General features: G+C 41.2%; 1 protein-coding gene across 1 annotated transcript; it reads right to left on the bottom strand.

Annotated features, from left to right (window-relative positions):
* Nucleotides 1-345: 345 nt before the first annotated feature.
* wsb1 (WD repeat and SOCS box containing 1) lies at nucleotides 346-20851 on the bottom strand. Its single transcript, XM_049576637.1, has 9 exons — nucleotides 20474-20851; nucleotides 18842-19010; nucleotides 14855-15138; nucleotides 14286-14417; nucleotides 13626-13726; nucleotides 10937-11109; nucleotides 9011-9124; nucleotides 3151-3258; nucleotides 346-2870 (listed from the first exon to the last, which is right to left on the bottom strand). Exons 1-9 carry the CDS (start codon nucleotides 20511-20513, stop codon nucleotides 2708-2710), a joined length of 1284 nt encoding a protein of 427 aa, XP_049432594.1. The 5' UTR covers nucleotides 20514-20851; the 3' UTR covers nucleotides 346-2707.
* Between the last annotated feature and the right edge of the window lie 988 nt (nucleotides 20852-21839).

Here is a 21839-nt window from a genome sequence, read left to right as displayed (position 1 = left end):
AGAAATGTGACAAACCTTTCCTTCCTGGGCTTTAGCAGTAAGACAGTTATCTGGAGACTTTTTCACATTTAAAAGGAAAACAAAAATACAAAAATATATATGTTCAACAGAGGAGCTGGAATAAAAATGACAAAGAGGGGAGAACGAAAAAAGATAGACGTGTTTATAGACATGATATAATTTTATATATACACACACATACATATCACATGGAAATCTGTATACAAGGTTTTGTACAAGTTCAAATACAGGTAGCAGTTAAGTGGCAGAGGTGCTTTGCTTCAGAGTGAAACAATCAGACAACACTGGTCTCAAGGCTTTGTACTGCCATGGTAGGGCAGGTGCCACACACACACACACACACACACACACACACACACACACACACACACACACACACACACACACGTAAATTCAGGTGGGCAGTGGGTGGACTGCACCTGCAGTGTGTCAGGGTTGGACCAAATGTTGGTTTGCAGTTTGCTGAAACCCCGACAGTGCAGTTAGGTAGCACATATTAGGGGCCATTTTAGGAAGGATGTAAAAGATACCCTGTGGAGTTTTCTCGTAAACGAAGTTATGTTTACATTCAGCGTTTCTCACAAAAACACTGTTTGTAGGACTGATGGCTGTGTTGAACGCATTCCTGCTCTGCAAAGGCAATTTTAGACTTTCTAGAGCCTGCATTGTTTACATCTACTATTAACTATACTCCCTGCCTTTGTTGATACATTACTGTGTTTTAAAATGTGAAACCATTAGGAGGAACATGTCGCCTTGTTGACCACTCAAGCATTCAATACAAAATAAATAGTGACCTACTCATTTAGGGCTGTACCCAACTCAGGCTTATGTCTGTCAGACTTAAGAATATTCAACGATTTTCCATAAAAAGTTTGTAAGTTTTAACAGGGCTCAGAGGGATGTTCAGTGTGACACTGACATTCATGTAATATAGTAAACTAGCTAGCGGCACTAACAACAGATTTAACTGTGCTACAACATTTTTGCTGGCACTAGATATCAAACAAAAGCCAGAGACTGTGTGAGTTGTAAATTCACCACTGCCAAGCAGAAGAGTGAAGACAGTGTTATCTCAGAGCCTTACAGTGCAGAGTTTCTCCTTCTCTGTGCTGCTCCATCAGGACTGCAGCTGTCTGTACCAAAGAGTAGTGTCAAAGTCAAGAGTGCTCGCTCCACAGCAAATCCTGCAAGGCACAGTTAATAGCCACCAAAAAAAAAAAAACTCGACTTGAAGCAATCTCATTTGACTGATGGGCCTCCGACTGACAATTTTTTAAAGGGGCGCCCCTAAATAAAACTTTGCTCCATACTAGTGGTCACAACCCTAAATCTAACCCCAACTCCACAGGGTAGCTTTAAAGCAAAAACAAAGACAATGGGTCCTAAAGGTCGTGTTACACAAGTATTAATAAACATAACCCCGAATTCTCTGCTAAACCAACAGATCTCCTTGTGGTTGTGGTTTATACCGATATTGATAATTAAATTGTTTTTTTGTTTTTTAAATCCAATAATATTATATTAGTTACTTTAAATTAGTTTTACCTAACAATTGTTACCAACAAGTGTCATGGGCAGGACATTTTACAGTTGAAAAAAAAAAATAAACTTCACTACTTTGTTGGACAAACAGTGACACCATTTCAAAAAAGGATCTTTGGTTTTTCTCTATTTCAATTTTTGTTATTTACCAGCTGATGAATATGCCAATACCAATCTATTTACAATGAGCTAACATCTAACATCTACCATCTACCAATAAATCTGCCTGCACCATTTATCAGTCTCACATTGGCTATTGAAACAGCTAGCCTGATAGCTAGCTTCTGCTGCTGCTAATAATTGAGAATTCTTGCTCTGCCTGTTTCTTGTGTCACCAAACTGCAGAAATGAATTGAAACAATGTTACATATTGTATTGGATCAGTCAAGGGCTGATTTGTTGAAGAAATCTGTGTTTTTAGAGTCAGGCGAGTGTGTCATTGCGGTGTTAGTACTATTTCAGAGATATTCAAAAAACGTGAAAAAAAAGAGACCAATAACCGCTTGACTGTTTTTCTTCTATGCCATGACATTAATGTAATGTAAAGATACTATACATCCACTACATCAGTGGTTCACAGATCTGAGTAATGGCCTTGAAAACTCTGCATCCTTAAACATGTGTCTTGTGTCCCATATGTCTCTTCCCTTTAGCTCACCCACGTGCAAACAGAAAACCTGACATTAAGGGCAAGCACAGCTGCAAAGCTTCTGACAATAAGTGCAATAGCCGTTTCAAGTTGGAAGAAAAGATGAAGGGTTTACTGAACCTGGTGGAGAGCTGCAGCCAGCTGGAAGAGGAGCTGAACACTTACAGGTGCCACACCAAGGTGATGGAGGCCTCAGAAAGAACTTGACCTTACAGGTATGAATGGTGCGCTAGACCCAGGGCACTCCTTTACTTACAAAAATAAATATTTACAAAACAACATAATTTCCTGCTGAGGGTGGATGTGGTGGGGGTTTCAGTCGAGGCCGCTAGTTAAACAGAAACCTTTTTTCTCCTGTCCTCATTGCTTTTGATTGTTCAACAAAGTTCTATGAAAAACTGTTTATATTTCAGAAAATAATTCTTGGTTTCCAGCATGCTGCTGCAGCAGGTGCAATTGGGTCAGATTGTGCTGGGATGATGGGTGGGGGAATCAGATGACTTTGTAGGTCAGGTAGTCGCGGAGTGGCGTGGGAATGGCCAGGTTCTCCACCTGCTGGGTGGTCATTACCCGGCGAAGAGACATCCTACACAAGTGCTGCAGGCTGGCAATGCTACGAGGACATTCCCAGAAGTGCACACTGCCATCACGAGTCCTTCAACAGACAAACAAACAAAAAAGAACGATGGCAAATCAAACACTGCGCTTATGCATTAGAACCACACAGCCAGTTCTGCATAAATTTACAAACCAAAAGAAAAAACAGCTATGCACACATCCTGCCCATGGTGACTGCAAGCAGGGATAAAACATGGAGAACAGGTTTCCTAGGCTGCTCTATCATAAGACAGATGTCAATAAGGTGTGACTGAGATAACATAACATGACCTGTGTGTTAAACATGGTGTGTGTCTGTTCATGTGCAAGTGCCTTACCCAGCAGCAAGGACACTTCCTTCAGCAGAGAAGGCACAGCAGAGGCCATTAGAGAGCGAGGCAATGGCCTGAGGAGCCCTTTCCTCTATGCTCCAAAAACGAACCAGCCTGCGCAGAGGAAGAAAGAAACACAAGGTTACTGCTATAACTGTCCAGACTGTATGCAGTATAAGTGGAAGAAGAGGTGAATGATTGCATTTTGGGAAATGTAGGATCCAGTGTGTCTTGAGTTTGACACAAACTAGGCATTAAAAGTCAGTGTATGATGATATGTCTGCTTTAAAGTGGACCATTCTTTTTTCAGTCTCTTGTGAGACTTCCATTAAACAAGACTGAAAATCTAACACAAAAATGCAAAAATCTTGGACAGGAAAAACGCAACATGCCATTGATTTAGCCACTCTTACGGCATGTTCAGGCAGAGGCATTTTAGAGGCAGTGCAATAACATAAAAAGTCAATGGAAATACACAGGAGAGAGCAGGGTGGCCTGATTTGACGCGACTGCATGGGTAGGTAAAAAAACAACATTTCAGTTACAGCGAAGAATCAGATCCTGGACCTTAATCTTAAACAAACAGATAAGAGAGGAAGATAAAAGGAAAGACTGGAGGGAAGTAACACAACTGGACTTTTGAGTTATGAGTGGGTTAATGGTCAGAGACTGAGCTGAAGACAAACACACAGTGAACTCCAACAGACAATGCTGGTGCATATGCTGCTAGCTAGGTTACAGCTAATGTTTGTACAGTTGGCAAGTTGTCAGGGGTGGGTTAATACACACTGGAACAGGCCAGAAGTCAAATTAACACATATGACATGATGTGAAAATCTGCTTCACTTTTTGCCTTCCCACAACTTCACAGTTCTGGCAGTGTCAGAAATTACTGAAATTTACTTTTTGACTCACCAGCCCAGGGGACTAATAGATGAAAAAAATCCATCAGCCAACACATTTTTTACTAGCCAAAATAATAAATTGCCTTTTTGTGTCACAGATACATTTGTTTTGGTGAATTTCATGGAAACCAGGTATTATGTTGAATAGACACTTACAGATGAGGCCAGAGCAAAATTATTTTATATGCAACAACTTTTCTCCACAACCACAGAAACATTAAAGTTTCCCTCTGGTAAGCAGTGAAGCAGTGTGTATGTCTCACACTGTAGTATGTGGCTAAATAAAGCGGAATGAAACTAATGTGCTGCTATTGACAATATGGGAGTAGGGCTGGGCAAGATGACTTAAAACCAATATCGCGATATTTTTAGGCTATATCGCCATACACAATATTAGGGCTGTAGTCAACCAAAGAAAATCTTGGTCGACTGAAGTCATACATAATCTTCAACCAATCAATTAGTTGTGGCGAAAAATAAATCTGCACGTTATATTTACTTCTGCGGTGGTGTGTCTGTGTTAGTGATGTCATGAGAACCGATACTCACGATACCTTTCGATTCCATGATGAAAAATACCCAGCAATACTCACTTTTTTTGAAAAACCGGAAGAACCAATACCAGCGTAAGAATTGGTGCTATAACTCTTCCGGAACTGATGGAGGCAGTTTGGCCATATAGCGTTACAGTCCATGCCTACATTCAGAGTGAGGGGGTGATGAGGAAGAGATGAGAGCGGCTGTCTGCTAAAGCCCACATTCAGAACCAGTCACGGCCACACTGTAGGCCAGAAAATAAATCTGCTAGCAATATATGCAGCTTTAAACACCACTTTGTCTGTTTATTAATTGCTTTTAACTCATTCCGAATTGCTTCTGAACAGTCCGTGCTCCGTGCGGAGCTTTGTCTGGACTCCGGACATCTCCCTCTCTCCCCCAGCCCCTCCCCTGGGAAAGAGTCCGGTGGTCTCCTATGAGCCCAGCCTTCAAGACGTGCAACACTCCGTTAAATGTCATTCAGTTCATCAAAAAATATCCCAATTAAAATCAGTAGTATAATAAGCAGATGTGTTCCATGTTATTTTGTTTAATTTCAACAACACAGAGAACAGCTTGAACAAGCTGCGTGTGAGCTAACGATCAGGTATTTCACTCTCAGCAGTACGTGACTGCGCATGCGCGTCTAATTCCGAAACACAGCGGTTGGGGTGTGTTTGATTTATTGTACTGGGACGTTTGATTTCCACAACTGGAACACGGCCGTTTGCACCAGGACAGGACAAACAATACATGAAACCAACGAAATTCCACACATTCTTGTGGTTGGCTCAAACACTGTCAGTGTGATTTAATTAGCAAATACTTAAATAGTTTATTGAGTTTACTGTGGATGTTGATCAATGTTTTTTACAATGAAAAATAGATAAAGAGAAAAAGAAAAAATATAAGTAATATCAATCTGTTGACAAAAATGTTATTTTATAAGCAAATATTTTAATAAAATATTTCTTGTTTTAAGTACATGGAATCTTATGATTTTTTTTCCTTTACTGTGGTATCGACTTTGGTATCGAGAATCGTGTAATTTTACTGGTATCGGCACTGACTACTGAATTTTTGGTATTGTGACATCCCTAGCCTGTGTCACTCTGCAGTTACACCTCCAAAATGCTAGTTGGCGGTGGAGAACTCTGTTAAGTGCTGTAAAGTTTAGTTAATTCAAAACACACATTAAATATGGCTTAATAGAGACAATTTCAAACACAAGTATGCAAATTGGCTTCACTATAACTCGCAGCATTGACAGACAAACACTTGTCTTTATCTGGACACATTTTCCCCACCAATACAACATGCTAATGTTAATAGCGCCAGCCTTTGGCATTTTACATTGTATAAATTAGCCTAGCAACAAGCAACCTTTTCCTCTTCTCGTATAAAACCAGGGACAACAGCAGCATTTAACAAAGGTAACGGTACAGAAACAGACAGGAGGTCCGTGTTAGAGGGTGACACGGGAGTGGATTTTCATTCCTGTCCCATCCCACTCCCACAAAAACAATCCCTTCCCCTCCCAATCCCATGAAAAAGGAAAAAAATAATCCCATCCCGTCCCAATCCCATGAAAAAGGAAAAAAAAATCCCATCCCGTCCCAATCCCACAAGAATGACTCCCGTCCCATCCTGCTCCTGTGTTGTGTTTCAGTTACAGTAAAAAAAAAATAAAAAAAAATTTATATATATATATATATACACATATATATACACAGATAGAGTACATGGATCACACAATACCTACCTTAGTTGAATATAAACCCAAATATGACATCTAATGTTGTGTTTTGATGTTTATTGCCTAATTATTTTAACATTCACTCCACCTGTTGTGACAAACACATCTGATTTCTGATGTGTTCAGACAACACGTCATAAGAAACAGTTCTGAGAGAGAAAAATGTAGTTAAAGTATTGCAGTAAAAGTAGTGTTTGGTTCCTCTGACTGATATTATTATATATGGCATCATTAGATTATTAATAGTGAAGCATCAGTGTCAAAGCAGCATGTTACTGCTGTAGCAGGTGTGCAGTTAAATTGGTCGTATTCGCTCTTTTTGTTGAGATGGTTTTAGAACAAACCCGGCACACCGGGATCCAATCCAAAACACTCCCACACAGGGGCCGTGGCATTTAGATTAGGAACAAGGTCCATGTCTTTCTCTTACGCTCAACTCTCTATTTTCTTCTCCGCCTCGTCTCCCCCTCATGAAGATCGCACTGTGTCTGTGTGTGTAGCCCATCGCCCCGCCTCCCCAACAGAGACAAAGACACTCGATGACAAGAGCTTTCCTTCCGTTCATTACGCTAAAGAACCAACTTACCTGGCTGCCAGATGATGCACGGCAGTGAACGCTCTTGTCGTCCAGTCTCTTTGGTGGAGAGAGACGAAGAAAACAAACACGCATGAATATGGCAATTAATCCCTTTTAATCTACTGTGCAATTAACCGACTCGCATATCGCGACAGGCCTAATTATGATTCCCAGTCCCGCCCGCTCCCGTTGACTTTTTTTCCCATCCCGTCCCAATCACGTGAAGAATAGTGAAACTGATTCCTGTGACCCGTGGGACTCCCGAAAAAATGCCAGCCTCTAGTCTGCGTCACCGCGATGCTGAGCGTTAGGGTGGACAAGTACAATGTTGTGTAAACAAAGGGGGAGCATGTCCCTCCTGCCGCAGGAAATAATGGATTAATCCTGGAAAGCTATTGATGTAGCACTTTTCTCCTTATGAAACTAACACGGCGATTATTCGACAATGAGAAATTGGTTGGACAAGAGCATAGCAACCAAATAATCGACCAGTCAACCAGGAGACTACAGCCCTACAAAATATATATCCTGATACTTTGAAATCTCCTCTGAACCACTGTAGACTAAGATACAAAAACAATTAATGAACTACATGCCATATAATAAAAGTTGAATAAAGCAGCTACTGTCATAATAATGTGAAATAAAATACTGTTATAATAAATATAAACATTGTTAGAATTAAATAAATCAAAGCGGAACCAGATGCAGAGGAAGAGGAGCAGCAGAGTAGTGTGCCCCTAAATAACACCATTTGAATTAGCATTAGCACAGTCAGCAATAGCTGCAAATGTACTGTGCTAACCAACAGTTAGCAAGATAGCATTCGGGTAATCTCCACTCCTTTGTCCAAATATGGTCACATCTGGCTCTAAAATGTAAGATGGTAACGGCCAAAAACACAAACTACATGCTTCAAGTGGGTGATGTCATGGTGGCTATGTCCGTATTTTATACAGTCTGTGATTATGTCTTGGATAGCATGATTGTGATCAGTAACTTTATTACTAATCTACCCATTAGATTTCTAGTGATTAAAACTGACATTGTCAGATTATAGATTAGAACATTAAAAGATTCAAACAACAAATCTCATTGCAATGTGGGAAGCAGCTGACAATGTATCTTTCTATGGGTGGAGAAAAAAAATCTGTTGTATCTGTTCGTTACTTGTATTTTCTCATTTTACAGTACCTACAATACACACATTCCACTGCTGTTTAAAAGATTCTGGCTGGCAGTGTTTTCCCTTCAGTGGGAGGGCCGAATTGGTTTTCTTTTTTCTCCATAACCGCCATTTTGCAGAGCTTCCTCCTGCCTCTCTCCTAAACATATTTTCTGCCAACAAATGAGCACTCGGCCAGCCAGCGGTCAGAATGATTAATAGCTACCTTGTGACAGTCATGTGACCATTCCAAACAGACCAGCATACAGTAGCTCTGTGCTCTCAAGCCCCATTAAGACTCATGACTCCCTGCAAGATTGAAAAACAAACGGCAGCAAACAGAGAAGCTTTTCTGCTGCGCTGTGCAGTCTTTGCTGTTTATCAGCCCATGTGCACTAATAAGCATCAGAAAAATGCTTCACAGTGCTAACATCCACTCAACAGGCACAAAGCTGAACATGTGGGTTTGTCAAGGTTCATACTGAAATTACTTCTTGTTCAGGATTTGTACACTTTGAAACATTAGGGTTGCAAACAATGCACGTTTATCTCCAGCTGAAACATTTATGTTGATATATATCTAACCTACTAGAACTGACGGCTTGAGACACGCAATGTCCAAGAACAGTATAAAAAATATATATTTTATATATATTATGATCATTTTTTTCCCAGGGTTTATATTTAAGTCAACATCTTAACCATTTTCCTTGAACAAGATCCCCCATTTAAAGAACAAAGATCAGTTGTTACTCTCAAAGCAATTGGGGAAAGCAATGACAACCCAACCCAGAGACCGAACACTAACAGTGCAAACACAAAAGCAGACACTGAGATAGATGTTAATGAAAAAAAGGTAAGTAAAGAAATTACACATAACCAGTTATGGAACATTACTTTAACTCTGATGTCATTTAGTGTCGTACCTGTCATCCGTAATGCTGGCAATGTGGCGGCCGTCAGGGCAGAAGCTCACAGAGCGAACCCAGCGGTCATTTGCCCCTCCAGCAAAAATAGGTGATGGAGGAGGGAAGAGATGGCTAGACAAAAAGATAAAAGCAAGAGCTCAATTAATAACAGCATCAATTTCTGGGTTAAAAAAGAACATTTACTGTTTAAAAATGGTGAAGCTGTTCTGCCTTTCACAGATATAAAGTTTATACTTTGCAACTGATGAAACAGCACATTTATTCTCTTGAAAATAAATAGTTGCAATGACACACAATTGCTCAATTCTGTGCAATTCAAGGTTTTGCAATTACAACCTAATGTGATCTGGTATGACCTGCAGCTGATGTTAGCAAAGATATAGATAAACATTGCTGTGCAATTGACTTTATTGAGTCACTTTACTGACATCATTACTGTTGTGCTTTGTTTCAACATTCACCAGGGCTCTATGCTCACCTTTTTCACTAGGAGCACAGTGACCCCTAACTGAAAATTTTAGGAGCGCAAGCAGAAAATTTAGGGGCGCACACTGTAAATGGCCTTGCAACGCAAACATTCACATTCCCTATCATTTTCATTGTATTACTGATAAAGAATTTGATAATAAATGCAGATATGGCTATTTGCTTTCAATTCACAGTGACACATTTTATTGTATACTTTAAAAAAAGCAACATCAACAACACAGCTGCAAGCATCAATGAGGGGGGGCAAACAACATGGCAGGGCAGGGTGTGCGTTCCGTTTCCGGTTTGGTGCGATCTGAGCTACGTGGCTTGCAGAAAAATAGACCTGGCGCATAACTCTGACGAAGCGGAGCGCCATGGCACTGTGGAAATGAAGCTATTCACTAGAATGGGAGCGTATCTGCTACGCTGCCCAGCACAGACAGAGTACCCCCACTGGCCCAAAACAAATACTAAATCAAACAGTACTCAAGTATTAAAGTTAACACAAGTCTACATCTAAGGGTCTTAAGCAGATCAAGGTTTCCGCGCCTTTTTAAACATAAAATTCAAGGACTTGTCAGGGGCTTTCCAGGCCCAATTCCCTAAAATTCAAGAATCCAACACTGCACAGTTTGAAACACGGATCATAAGTGATAACTGAGAATTAGTGGACTTTACAGAAGCTCCCAAAAAAGGCTTGAATGTGTGAACTAGAGATGGGCATTTTTAGTTTTCATATGTGAGAACTCACAATAACTTATTATATATGAAATACTTCCAAACATCAGTCCTCTGCCTGGTCATCGTTCTGCCTGTGATGTTAGCTTAAGTGATGTCTGACTGAAAAGGCTGAATGTTTAGCTGCGCACGTAACATTACATAGTCAAAAGAAAAAGAAAAAACTAATGTGACTATATGTTAAACGAATACTGACAACGTATTCGAGGGCTCGAGTACTCATCCCTAGTATGTAGGTTTACTAATTGTGCCGTGTCACAGTGATGGCAAACCATGTGGTCTCTTGCCTTCTCTGACACAGCACAGAAAAACAATAAATTGTGTAAGCTGAGCAACTCAGACGGACAATCTCTAGTCCCACATAAATTCAAACACTTTTAATGATCCATACCTATTTTCAAAAACTTTTAAGGCCCTGAATTTTCTTCTCAAATTCACAAACTTTTAAGGGTTTTCAGGACTCGTGGAAACCCTGGGCAGATGGAAACACCACCTGACAACAAAGCATAGTCAATCCTCTGAGGAAGACCATGAGGTATGAAAGCTCCAGGAAAAGCCAGTAAGTGGACCTTTAGTCAAGATTTCTTTTGTTCCAAAATACAGTACTTGTATTGTGATCATTGGCAGATAGAAATATTGAGGGTACTCCACCCTAACCTGTGTGGCTATGAATAATAAAGGATTCAAGGCGAGCAAAGTTTGTTTTTTTCATACCCTAATTCCAGCAAGATGGTGGCCTTATGGTGGTCCCACACGATGACCCGGGTGTCATAAGAGGCGGTGGCCAACAGCGCCCCATCTGGTGAAAACTCACAGGACACCACATCATTGTGGTGCCCCTCCAGCTTCCGGATCAAGGTGTACTTATCCATGTTCCATAGGAACACCTGCAACGTGAACAGAGGACTGTTATAGCCCATGGAATGATTTGGACAGAGCATAAATGTGCTACTGTACACTTATCATTACTATATGCATATAAAGCATTTAGAACTAAAATTAAGCAACAGGAATTAAAACAGAATTAAAACAGTTATACTCAAGTTATGCTCAGTGTCATTGTTATGCTTTGTAACCTTTTACCAGGCCGAACAAACAAAAGAGCACATGCTACACAGGCAGCAAGGCTATGTCAAAATGCAACACTACACCTACAATGGCAATTATTATTAACATCTTTATGATAGTATTTAACTACAACATCATCATTTAAATGTATACATCTTTTAATATGTTATTAAATGTACTAAATAAATACTTCTATTATTTTAATAAAAAAAGATCTACACAAAAAAGAGAAAATAAAACAAGTAGTAACTTAAGGTAACATAAAGTTACTCCACTGGTTTCCCCTTTCAGAGTTTTAGTTCACTGTGTTTACAATAGGCTCACACCTCCGGCAGAAGCCTACGAAGAGAGACAGATACTGCAAGAGAAAAGAATATTTTATGGCCAAAGGGTTGATACCTCTGGCAAAATACACATATGCACACACGCACACACACACACACACACACACACACACACTCTGTACAGACACATACACACTGATAGAAAAGTAATAATGTGAGGAAGCATTTTGCTTGTAACAGTCAGCCATGGTCAGAATTTAAAATTTTCGCTCCAGGTTAATTCATCATCGAAAAACTATATAAATATAGAACTTCTGCACCTTGTCAATCTTTGATTGTTCAACATTGATAATGCTGTTTGTGACCAAATGCAGTCAATGATCAACATTAAGACCAATCCAGTCACATGCAGACTAATGGTTCAGTTTCTTGAGCTAGTTTCTTCCTCTTTGTACCAGCTAGTTTTCTAATTGAGAATAAAAACATTTTCTCCGTTGAATTTCTAATCTATTTTTCCATCACAAATGTGCTGATGTAGAATTGTGGATGAAATACAGTATAATTTATTGCTGTTCCACTGTTGCTGCCAACAGCAGAAATACTCATATGGTTGTTATGAAAACACAGAAGCCACAGAGGAACTGAAGATGGAAAAGTTACAACATAACTGGCCAATTTGTCGACCGTTTTGCTCAATAACAGATTGGTTCTTGTTTAACTTTTAAGGCAACAGCTGACATTTGTAAGATACAAGTGCTCTGCAAAGGCACAACAACACATACTTATTTCTCTTATATCAACAATAATCTGAAAAAGGGGGTTGGTGTAACATTTGCAAAGCACTGGAAGCTGCTAGCCATCACTGACAGTGAAGGGAGGGGGCAGGGTGTCTTTTAAACTGCTGTGGCTTGCTGTAACTTGCCATTAGCAGCATTACAATGCTACACTCTATGGTACAAGGGAAACATTTATACTGACAGTAACAGAAATCCTAGTAACAAAAGAGAGGCTAGAGTGTGCAGACAGTGGACGGAGCTACTTAAAGATAGGGGTGGGAGAAGAGGGAGTGGGTTTGGGAGAGAGGTGGGAGGTGAGGGGGGTAGAGGGAGTATTAAATAACCAGTTTAATGACAGTCTTAAACTGAAATTAAAATAAATAGAGGAACTGCAACAGCAGAGGTAGACAGACACGGAGCAGCACCTACGTACAGACTGGTGCCAGGCTGCCCCTGGCCAGGCCTTTGGGCATTGCGCACTGTGCGTCCCCGGTTTACACCGGCTGCTCAAAATGTCAGCGCGGCGCTCCCTTCAAAACCAATCACACACTGAGCTCTGCCACCACCTGTGACAGGGAGAGCAAGACACACACTGTAGGGACACACACAGCCTAATAAAGCTACCACCATGTCTACCATTACAACCATGTTCAGATTGATCTAGAGCTGCAACATTGTAGATAAGGTGAACTATTGGTGGCCAGTCTATGGATTCAATATCCAGAAACATGCTTGCCATAAGGGCTGCAAAAATAAAGGAAGTCAATTTAACATGTCATAAATGGAGGAAGTGTTTTTTTCCTCATCTGACCTTTGATAATACAGATGAGATCAGAATTGTTTTCAAAACTGCAAAAGAGTAATTTTCAGACGGTAATGAAAAACATAAGATTCTCCTGCTACAATAACTTAAATGTTTTGTTTGGTTTCCCCCACTTCAACATTAATACTTTTAGGAGGTATCTCAATATGATAATAGGTTTACTTCAGCTATGTAACAATAGTGAAAACAGTTGTCTGCTTTGCATGCAAACTTCAGAACACCAAAAGCCTGATTTTTTTCCACTGCAAACAAAACCAAACAGAGTCTACATGCAGATAGCACAACTTATCATGACACTGAGCGCAGTTTGCTCTAAGGTGGAAATGGGAGGGCAGGGCAGATAGGTAGTGTTTTCATTTGTAAGCTGATTGAGCGTAACTGGTCACAAGCAATTGAGCAAAGATTAGCTAGCAATCCCATCAAAAGAGGTAAAAAGGAACTTGTGTACGTACTGCTTTGCCGGCGCCGACTGAGCACAGGATGGAGGAGTCAGGGGAGAAGGCGCTGCAGTACACCCAGTTCTGATGCCCCCGCAATACCTTCACCATGTTACCTACAAGACAAACAACATTGTCTCAGATGAAGCAGTAGACCATGTGTTAGCAGCATGTGCAGCTGATTCTAACTGACCCATGAACAATCTCTGGAAGGAATGTAGGTCACACCACTAATGCTGTGCAAAGGGTCATCCTCCATGCATGGCTGAGGCCATATGCAGTAAGCACAGACCAGGGTTCACATGATCTGTGGATGCTTGCTGGTTAGTTTGTGGTTTAAAGCCGCACTAAATGGCTGCCTTTTGTGGTTCATGCAGACTATACAATACAGCAGTTGCAGACTCTTATCATGTCTGCATGCAACTATAAATAAAGACTACTAATACACAAAGATTTAGCTGGACTGTTCTTCACATGAACAGCCCCTGGATCTTTCGCCCACTTTTCAAAACTGGTTTTACAATTAAGAGAGCTAGTATTTCCCCTGTCAACAGCATGCTCTGGGTTCAAGAAACAAAAAGGTCACAGAGTTCTGCTTCATCTCTGAGGTGAAAACCAAAGAAAAGGGTTGAGTTCAAGTAAAAACTTTCCATCAGGAACAGCTCATCTACATACCATCATCTTTGAGGTCCCACACACGGAGGGTCTTATCTCTGGATGCAGACACCAGCATGAGACTGCCATCAGGAGCAAAGGTCAAGTCTCGCACTATATCAGTATGGTCCATCAGATTCAGCAACAGTTTTCCTGTAGGAAGCCATCAAATCAAACACAGGATTAAAGAAGACCTTATCCATAGTGCAGTTAAGTTTAAGAGCTTGTACAACTTCAAAATGAAAATGTTTGTGATGCACAGCAAGAACTCCATTCCTGTTCCAATACTTCATTTTGGCCCACATTCCAAAGAAAGCTTTATAACCTTCTTTCATTATATTGGAGCTAGATGGCACTCTGCTTGTGGTGCTAAAGGCATGCGTGCTTATGACAGCAAAAGATGTAAATCTTAACGGGGTCTTCCTTGGCTGAGCTGTAATGTTAGCTAGCTAAGGAGGGCTAAGTGAGCTAGCAGTAGATACATGTGTCGTTCTGCGTGCTACATTTCTTTTTCTTAATCTAATTTAGTCTAATTACCAACTAGTGAAGTTGAAGAAAACCACTTTTAATATACAAAAATGTGTCCTCACCAGTGTAAACATCCCAGATCTTGATGCGACCGTTGTTGAGGCCCGTTGCCAGTAGCAGCTGGTCCTGACCGAACTTGAAGCGGTGCCACTCGATGTTAACACAGCGGCTCTGCTTCTCTGGCACCGAGGAGCCGAAGGCCAAGCCCCACACTATGTCACCGCAGTCGATGGTGTGCTCGCGGGGCTCACTGCTTGCCGGGATGACCTGGCCTCCGCCACTGTTCTGACGCGACAAACGGCGGGGGCTTGAGGCATTGGTGGCCTCTCCATCTTGGCCCGCTGAACTACAGCAACAGAGAATGGAGAAATATACAGGAGGTGGTCAACAAGAGACAGCCCAGTTTAGTCACGCTGCCACACTTCCAGTGTTTTTCCCTGCAGCACCACACAGCATGGTAAAGTTGTTTACCTTGATGATGTGCTGGAGGTGTGTTACTCATAAACCATAGCTGCCTTCAGTGCTTTTCAGCTCACTGTGGCTTTTTGTACTGTTCCTTCCTGCTTGTTTGAAACAGACCTACTGGCCAAACAGTGCAAAATGTGTCCATACCTGGTTCATTAGATGCGTTTTAATTGAAGAAAATAATTAATAATGAAGCTCAGCTAACTTTGTGATAAACAAGTTGCATTCCTATAACTTCATCACAATAATAGTAGTCCTGCTGGTTTTGAAACAGAAAGCTTTCAATGGTAAGCAGCACCGACAGGAAAGGTTAAGTTTGCTTTAGTAAACTGAACTTAACACAGCTGCAATATGACTGAAAGCAAGCAGTAAAATAAGGCTGCAATGTGAAAACACAAAGAGGAACACAGGAGTGAAACTAAACTCTAAACCCAAGAGATTCACATAGAAGCTACAAAAGTACTGAGAACTAAACACAGGAAGACTTTTGAAAAACAGCTTTCTGTCTTGTCTCCAGCACAGAAACTGTGACCAGACAGCAGCACAGCAGCATGGCTCAGGGCAGCTATCCTCTGCTGCCAGGCTGCTGTCGAAACAAATGTCGTAACCATTTGGCTTGACGTGGCATTTTAACAGAGGTACTAGTCAGCTGCAAAGTTTCGTGTTTTTTTTTTTTTGCCACTGCAGGAAAAAAAGCAGCTAACCAGCCACAGCCTGTTGTTTGGGAACAACAAGCACTTGTTCTACAGACAATTTCAAAGTGTGGCTCAGAGAGTCACAAGGCCTTATTGAGTGGAAAAAGAGCCTGTAAAGCAGAAAGGGAGCTGATAATAAAAGCCACATGTCCTTGGAACTGAGGAGCACCTCTTTGTGTACATTCTGCTCTCTCTGTTAGGCGGGGTGGGTTAACCTTCTGAGGGCCAGAAAACAGCTATAAGTTTCTAGTATTACACAGATTTGCACCAATGCTGTTTAGAGCTATGTGACTTATTCACTGAGCAAGCACATTAAATCATAACTTGGTTTCGTACAACAGCTTTACCACTACTCCTTTAACAGTGCAGCTAAAACAAGCAGAGGTAACATTCTCCGGCAGCTCATGCTTTCTGCTCCAAATTGTTTCCACACCTTATCCTATCTGGATAAAATGTAAAATATACACACCTAAAAGTATGATTTAATTAAAGTGTAGGTAATTCATGTTTAAGAAATAATTCTGCCCACTGCCTGGACAAGTGGCACAATACTAAAAACACCAAGTTCAGGTTCCTGTTAATCTCAGGGGAATTTGCTGCTCTACCAAATTCCAGTGATTTCCCTAACTGCAGATAAGCATACTTGAGTTTGAGAACAGCCCACGAGCAGGACGGCTAGTGTCCTTGAGATGTTATGGGCTTTCTTTTTGAAGCAAACGTTGTAAATGTCGTGGAGTTGTGGTGTTTCATGCTAAAGATTTTAGCTTTTTATAGTCTTTTTTTAAGTTTTTTTTTTTAGTCCTGTGAAGTCAGGCTGCTGAGCCACACTGTGATGCAGTCTGCCAGCACACTCTTGATGATACATCCAGCTTGAGTTCCCGTACCGAAGTACAGACTCTACTGTGGCTTCTTAAGAATGCCCTTAAGGCCAAAACACACCGGCGGCATCATATGACGGCGGCGTCATTGACGCGAGTCAAGTGCCGCCCCCAACACACACAAAAAGCGTCGCGTTGCGGGGTGTCAACAGAATTTCTAATGCACACTCCAGTCCGCTAGGCTGGGAAGTACAAAATAACGCTTTTTCAAGGGCGGTGACACTGGAAAAATAGGACAATAGCGTAAAGTGCCGCGGTGCCGTTGACGTGCGTCGAGCCGCCGCCGGTGTGGGTTTGTAAATAGAAAATAATGGGGGCGGCTGTTTTGATGCACGTCGTACGCCACCGGTGTGTTTTGGCATGGTGAATGGATTGATAAGTGACAATGATGATGATGAATGATCACCTGTGGTGACCTTACTAAACAACCTGTCTGTCAATGTTGTGAAGAGCAAAGATATCATAAATACACCAGTTTTATTTATCTATTTATTTTGGAATTTAAAGTTTTTTTAAGACAGTATTTAAGACAATATAAATCCGGTTGACGCCCCGCAGCGTTACGCTTTTTGTGTGTGTTGGGGGCGGCACTTGACTCGCGTCAATGACGCCCCCAACACACACAAAAAGCGTTGCGCTGCAGGGCGTCAACCGGATTTCTATTGCACACTCCAGTCCGCTAGGCTGGGAAGTACAAAATAACGCTTTTTCAAGGGTGGCGACGCTGGAAAAATAGGACAATAGTGTAAAGTGCCGTGGCGCCGTTGATGCGCGTCGAGCCGCCGCCGGTGTGGGTTTGTAAATAGAAAATAATGGGGGCGGCTGTTTTGATGCGCGTCGTACGCCGCCGGTGTGTTTTGGCCTTTAGTGTTAAGGGGGCCTTCTGAGTGTGTCTGTGATGTATGTGCACAGGAATTTAAGACTGCCAACCACTTTGACTGCTGACCCGTTGATGGAAATAGGAGTATGATGTCTTTTGGTGTTCCTGCAGTTAATAATGATATCTTTACTCTTCACAACATTAACAGACAGGTTGTTTAGTAAGGCCACCACAGGGTGATCATTCATCATCATCATTGTCACTTATCAATCCATTCACCGTGTCATTCACAAATTTTCAAATGTTGTTGTAAATGCTTCCTGACCTTCATACTCTGTCTACTGCTCACAGGTCCAAGCCCACTTGTTCCTAGTAAAGATGCAAATCCTCAAAAATGGCTCACAAATACATAATTTCATTTTATAGAAGGGCTTGGTCATTCCTTAAAAAAACTGGACATTGTAGTTTTAGCAAACTACAAACATGTCACTTAAACAGGAGAAAACTGTATTTTTTGGGAGTATTTTTGGTGGCGGATTAAGCCACATTTAGTGCTTTGGTGATTATCTGTGGCAGGAGGACAGTGTATGCCAGATTAAGTCAAAATAAACTACAGTGTGTGTTTAGAGTAATGAAGGAACATGTCAGCCAGTGCAACAATGTGGCTCATTGATGTGTTTATAATAGTTTTTGGACAGAATTCTCACTCTGTAAATATTTTGTGAAAGCACCAACAGTCCACCCTATAATATCATCACTATATCAATATTGAGGTATTTGGTAACACAATATTATGATACTGAGTCGCGCTAGTTAGGATTCCCTCTGCAGTATTTTAATTCCACCTTCTTGTTTTGCTTTGGCTCACTTGGAACCTCTACCTAGGCAGCACCCAAAAAAAAGTTGTATCCACAACTTTTGCCAATGGAAAACCAAAAAAGAGCAGTTCCAAGTGAGTCAAGTTAAGTCCTAAATATTACCTAGATCACACATAAAATAAGTACTCTGCAAAAGAATACCAAAGCCCTACAAAGATAATAACCTACAGAGGATTCCCACACACTCAGTGTACTATTGAAGGGTTTAAGATTATTAAAAAGTCGAAATCTGTATAATCATGTACTAATAATCACATTTGCTACATTAGAGTACTGGTAGTTAGAGCAGATTGCATTTTCAAATGATACTTACAAGTTCTTCAGGCATTTTGTCCAGGGAACGAGCCTGACAATGCGATGCCCCTGAGACCAAGCAAAGTAGGAACCATTGGGTGCAAAGGCTACTGTCCAAGCCTCGCGCCCAGACTTCTGGTCGAAGGGAGCAACAGGCACCAGGAGTTCACCAATGAACTTTGCCTTACCTGGGAAAACAACAACAACACTGTTACTCCAGCTTCACCCATCGATCGGATCACTTATTAACACTTTACGACCGCTTGGCTTGTTCAGGCAAACCCCCAGGAATTCCAATCCATCCCAAAGTAACCTCTTCGCTCACAGGCATATGAGTGGGCTTGTCACTGATGCAGGCATCTGATTGGCTACCTGTGCTAACCAAACCAGTTGTACAACAAAGTGTGTGGAAAACTTTACAAGATAAACTAGGTTAAATTCTCTGTTACTGAAATTAAGTCAAGCAATTACTTAAAGGAGTGTGAGCTTTATGAATAAACTGTCTACAAAATAAACAAATAGGAAAATAGTCGACAAATCTGCATTCTTGGTCCATACTTGACCTCTTAATATACTGACCTATACTTGCCCTAAGTCAATATGTATAAGGCAGTCAGGTATGAAAAGCAACCTTTGGTTAACATTTCCCATGTAAATTTTATACATTCCAGAAGCACAACTACAGTCTGATACAGACAATGTCACAACACCTGTCTTGAACGCACAAGCAGCACAAAATAGCATCAAAGATTTTTTTGCCTTTATACAAAAGAATAGGGTGACATTTTTATTACCAAATGTAAACAAATCAAAAAACTTTTTTTTAAACACGGTGAAGTATTAGCAGACAAAAACTTGTTAGAAACGTGGACATTCCAACAACAAGTGAAAAACAGAATTTGCTCTAAAAGTGTAACTGTAGGCTTCTTATGTTAACATTTAGGGCGTTTTATTTATCTATTTATTTGGGAGCTTAAAGTTATTTTAAGACAATCACCCGGTATAGTATTAGTATAATTCACATACATACAAACTCTATACAGCTATTCTACACAGTTGTGTTATAAAGCCATGTAGCGTTGACCGTGTGAGCACGCACGTAGCCGACGTCTGCCTGACGCAAGATTATGAATCACTGAGTGTTGTGTGGGGGGGAAGGGTCTGACCCGACCCAGCGAAAATAAAATCCTTTTTTGACCATTAACGTACAAAGCGTTAATGCCCAAGTGTGCGGCGAAAACACAATAAACTGCAGTACATATATTATAGGTTCATTAAACCATGACATACACTCCCGGTTTACTGCAACGGTGCCTATAATTTGACAGACATTCCGCTGGCGCCTCAGACTGGAGCTACCGTTAAACTCAGACGCTAACGTTAGCTATAATGCTAAGCCCCGAGACTCGGTATAGCCACACGGACCATGTAACCCTACAAGTCAATTGTACACAACAGAAATTTCAACAGCATCTTTGCTACTGAGCTGTTAGTGTGTGTAAAGACTGCTCACTACGGCCCGCGACGGCGTGTTGTAGTGATAGACCGTGCAAGACAACTGGTACGTTGTACCGACATTTTTTTGTTTGATGTGGTTTTATTTTTCATGTTTTAACAGACCGTTAAAAAATGTAATGACATTTACACTTACCTATATCATTTTCGTTTACAGAGTCTGGGAAGCTGGCCATCTAAATAAGGGCGCAGACCTGAGAGAAAAGCCAAGCTCAACTGGAAAATGAAAATTTATAGCGAATGAGCAGTAGATGCGGATTCAGACGGTGGCTTTTCCTCTTCTGATGTCTGCTCAAGTCAGTTGAATCCCTCCGCCTAGCGTTTCGGGTGAAGAATATAGTCGTCGTTCGGCTTTAGTAAGCGTCTTTTTTTTCCTTTAGTTCCTCGAAAATATGCTTTACTGGCTAAATCTGATTGTGCCGCTCAGGTTTTAACAAGTTATTATAGTATTCGTCTCTGTGTACTTCAGTACGGTCTAGTAGTACAATGGTTTCTAACTGGATAGCACCGAGCTATTTTCATCTACAGGAGGAGTGACCATGAAACCATGGGAGGGGTTTCATTATACGTCAGCAAAGTTGCCATGGTAATACTATTAACTCCTCCCCCTCTTGCGTCTAAAGATTTTTTCTGAGAGGGGTCGAGCTTCAGCCAAAAATACCGGATTAGCCTCGCAGACCATATAACCACGCCCCATACAAAAATACGCCCACTTGAACGACGCTATTACGGTGGCTGAGGAAGATCAATATACAGCAGCAAATGAAAACAAATACATTGATAGTGTTTTGGAATGTAGCGAGAAATAATGAACTGTTTTACACATAAATGCTGATATTTATCAGTATAAGTTTTATGTGTTCTGAGGTGAATAATTGAAAGAATAACTGAAGACAAGTGCAGACTGTAGTGTATCATTCACTCTGCTTAGAAGGTCATTAGCTGCAATCTGCTGTCCCTCCAGGACCTTTACACCTCCAGGACCCCATGGTGGGCAGGAAAGATTGTGGCCATCCCCTCCCACCATGGACACACCCCTCTGGCAGGAGGCTGCGGTCAATCAGGATCAAAACCTCAACCTATTCCACAGACACAGTCTATGTGATATAAGATATGTCTATTTTTGCACATCTAGGGAGGTTCAACAGTAGCATAACTCCATTACAAAACCTTAACAGGAATCTGTGTGCATAATGCTTTCAATGCTGTATTTAAACTGTACCAGTAAAGGGTTTATATTAATGTTTCAAACTGCAGGAAATACCTGGAAAATCCAGATGATTTTTTTTCCCCATAGAACTCACTGTGCACCATTTTTTTTTTTTTTTTTTTTGGGTGGGGTGGGGGGGTGAGCCTTTAATTGATAGGACAGACAAGCGTGAAAGGGGGAGAGAGAGAGAGAGAGGGAGGGAGTGACATGCAGCAAAGGGCCACAGGCTGGACTCGAACCCGGGCAGCTGCGGCAACAGCCTTGTACATGGGGCGCCTGCTCTACCACTAAG

Source organism: Epinephelus fuscoguttatus, linkage group LG5 (assembly GCF_011397635.1).
Source record: "Epinephelus fuscoguttatus linkage group LG5, E.fuscoguttatus.final_Chr_v1".
Taxonomy (NCBI): Eukaryota; Metazoa; Chordata; class Actinopteri; order Perciformes; family Serranidae; genus Epinephelus; species Epinephelus fuscoguttatus.
This window is presented reverse-complemented; position numbering and strand designations above follow the sequence as displayed.

Coding starts and splice junctions, on each gene's coding strand:
- wsb1 (XM_049576637.1), bottom strand. CDS start 20,513: ATGGCCAGCTTCCCAGACTCTGTAAACGAAAATGATATAG. Junction 9,125..10,936: donor ACCATCTTGCTGGAATTAGG/GTATGAAAAAAA, acceptor CTTTTTGTCTAG/CCATCTCTTCCCTCCTCCAT. Junction 2,871..3,150: donor GGAAGTGTCCTTGCTGCTGG/GTAAGGCACTTG, acceptor TGTCTGTTGAAG/GACTCGTGATGGCAGTGTGC.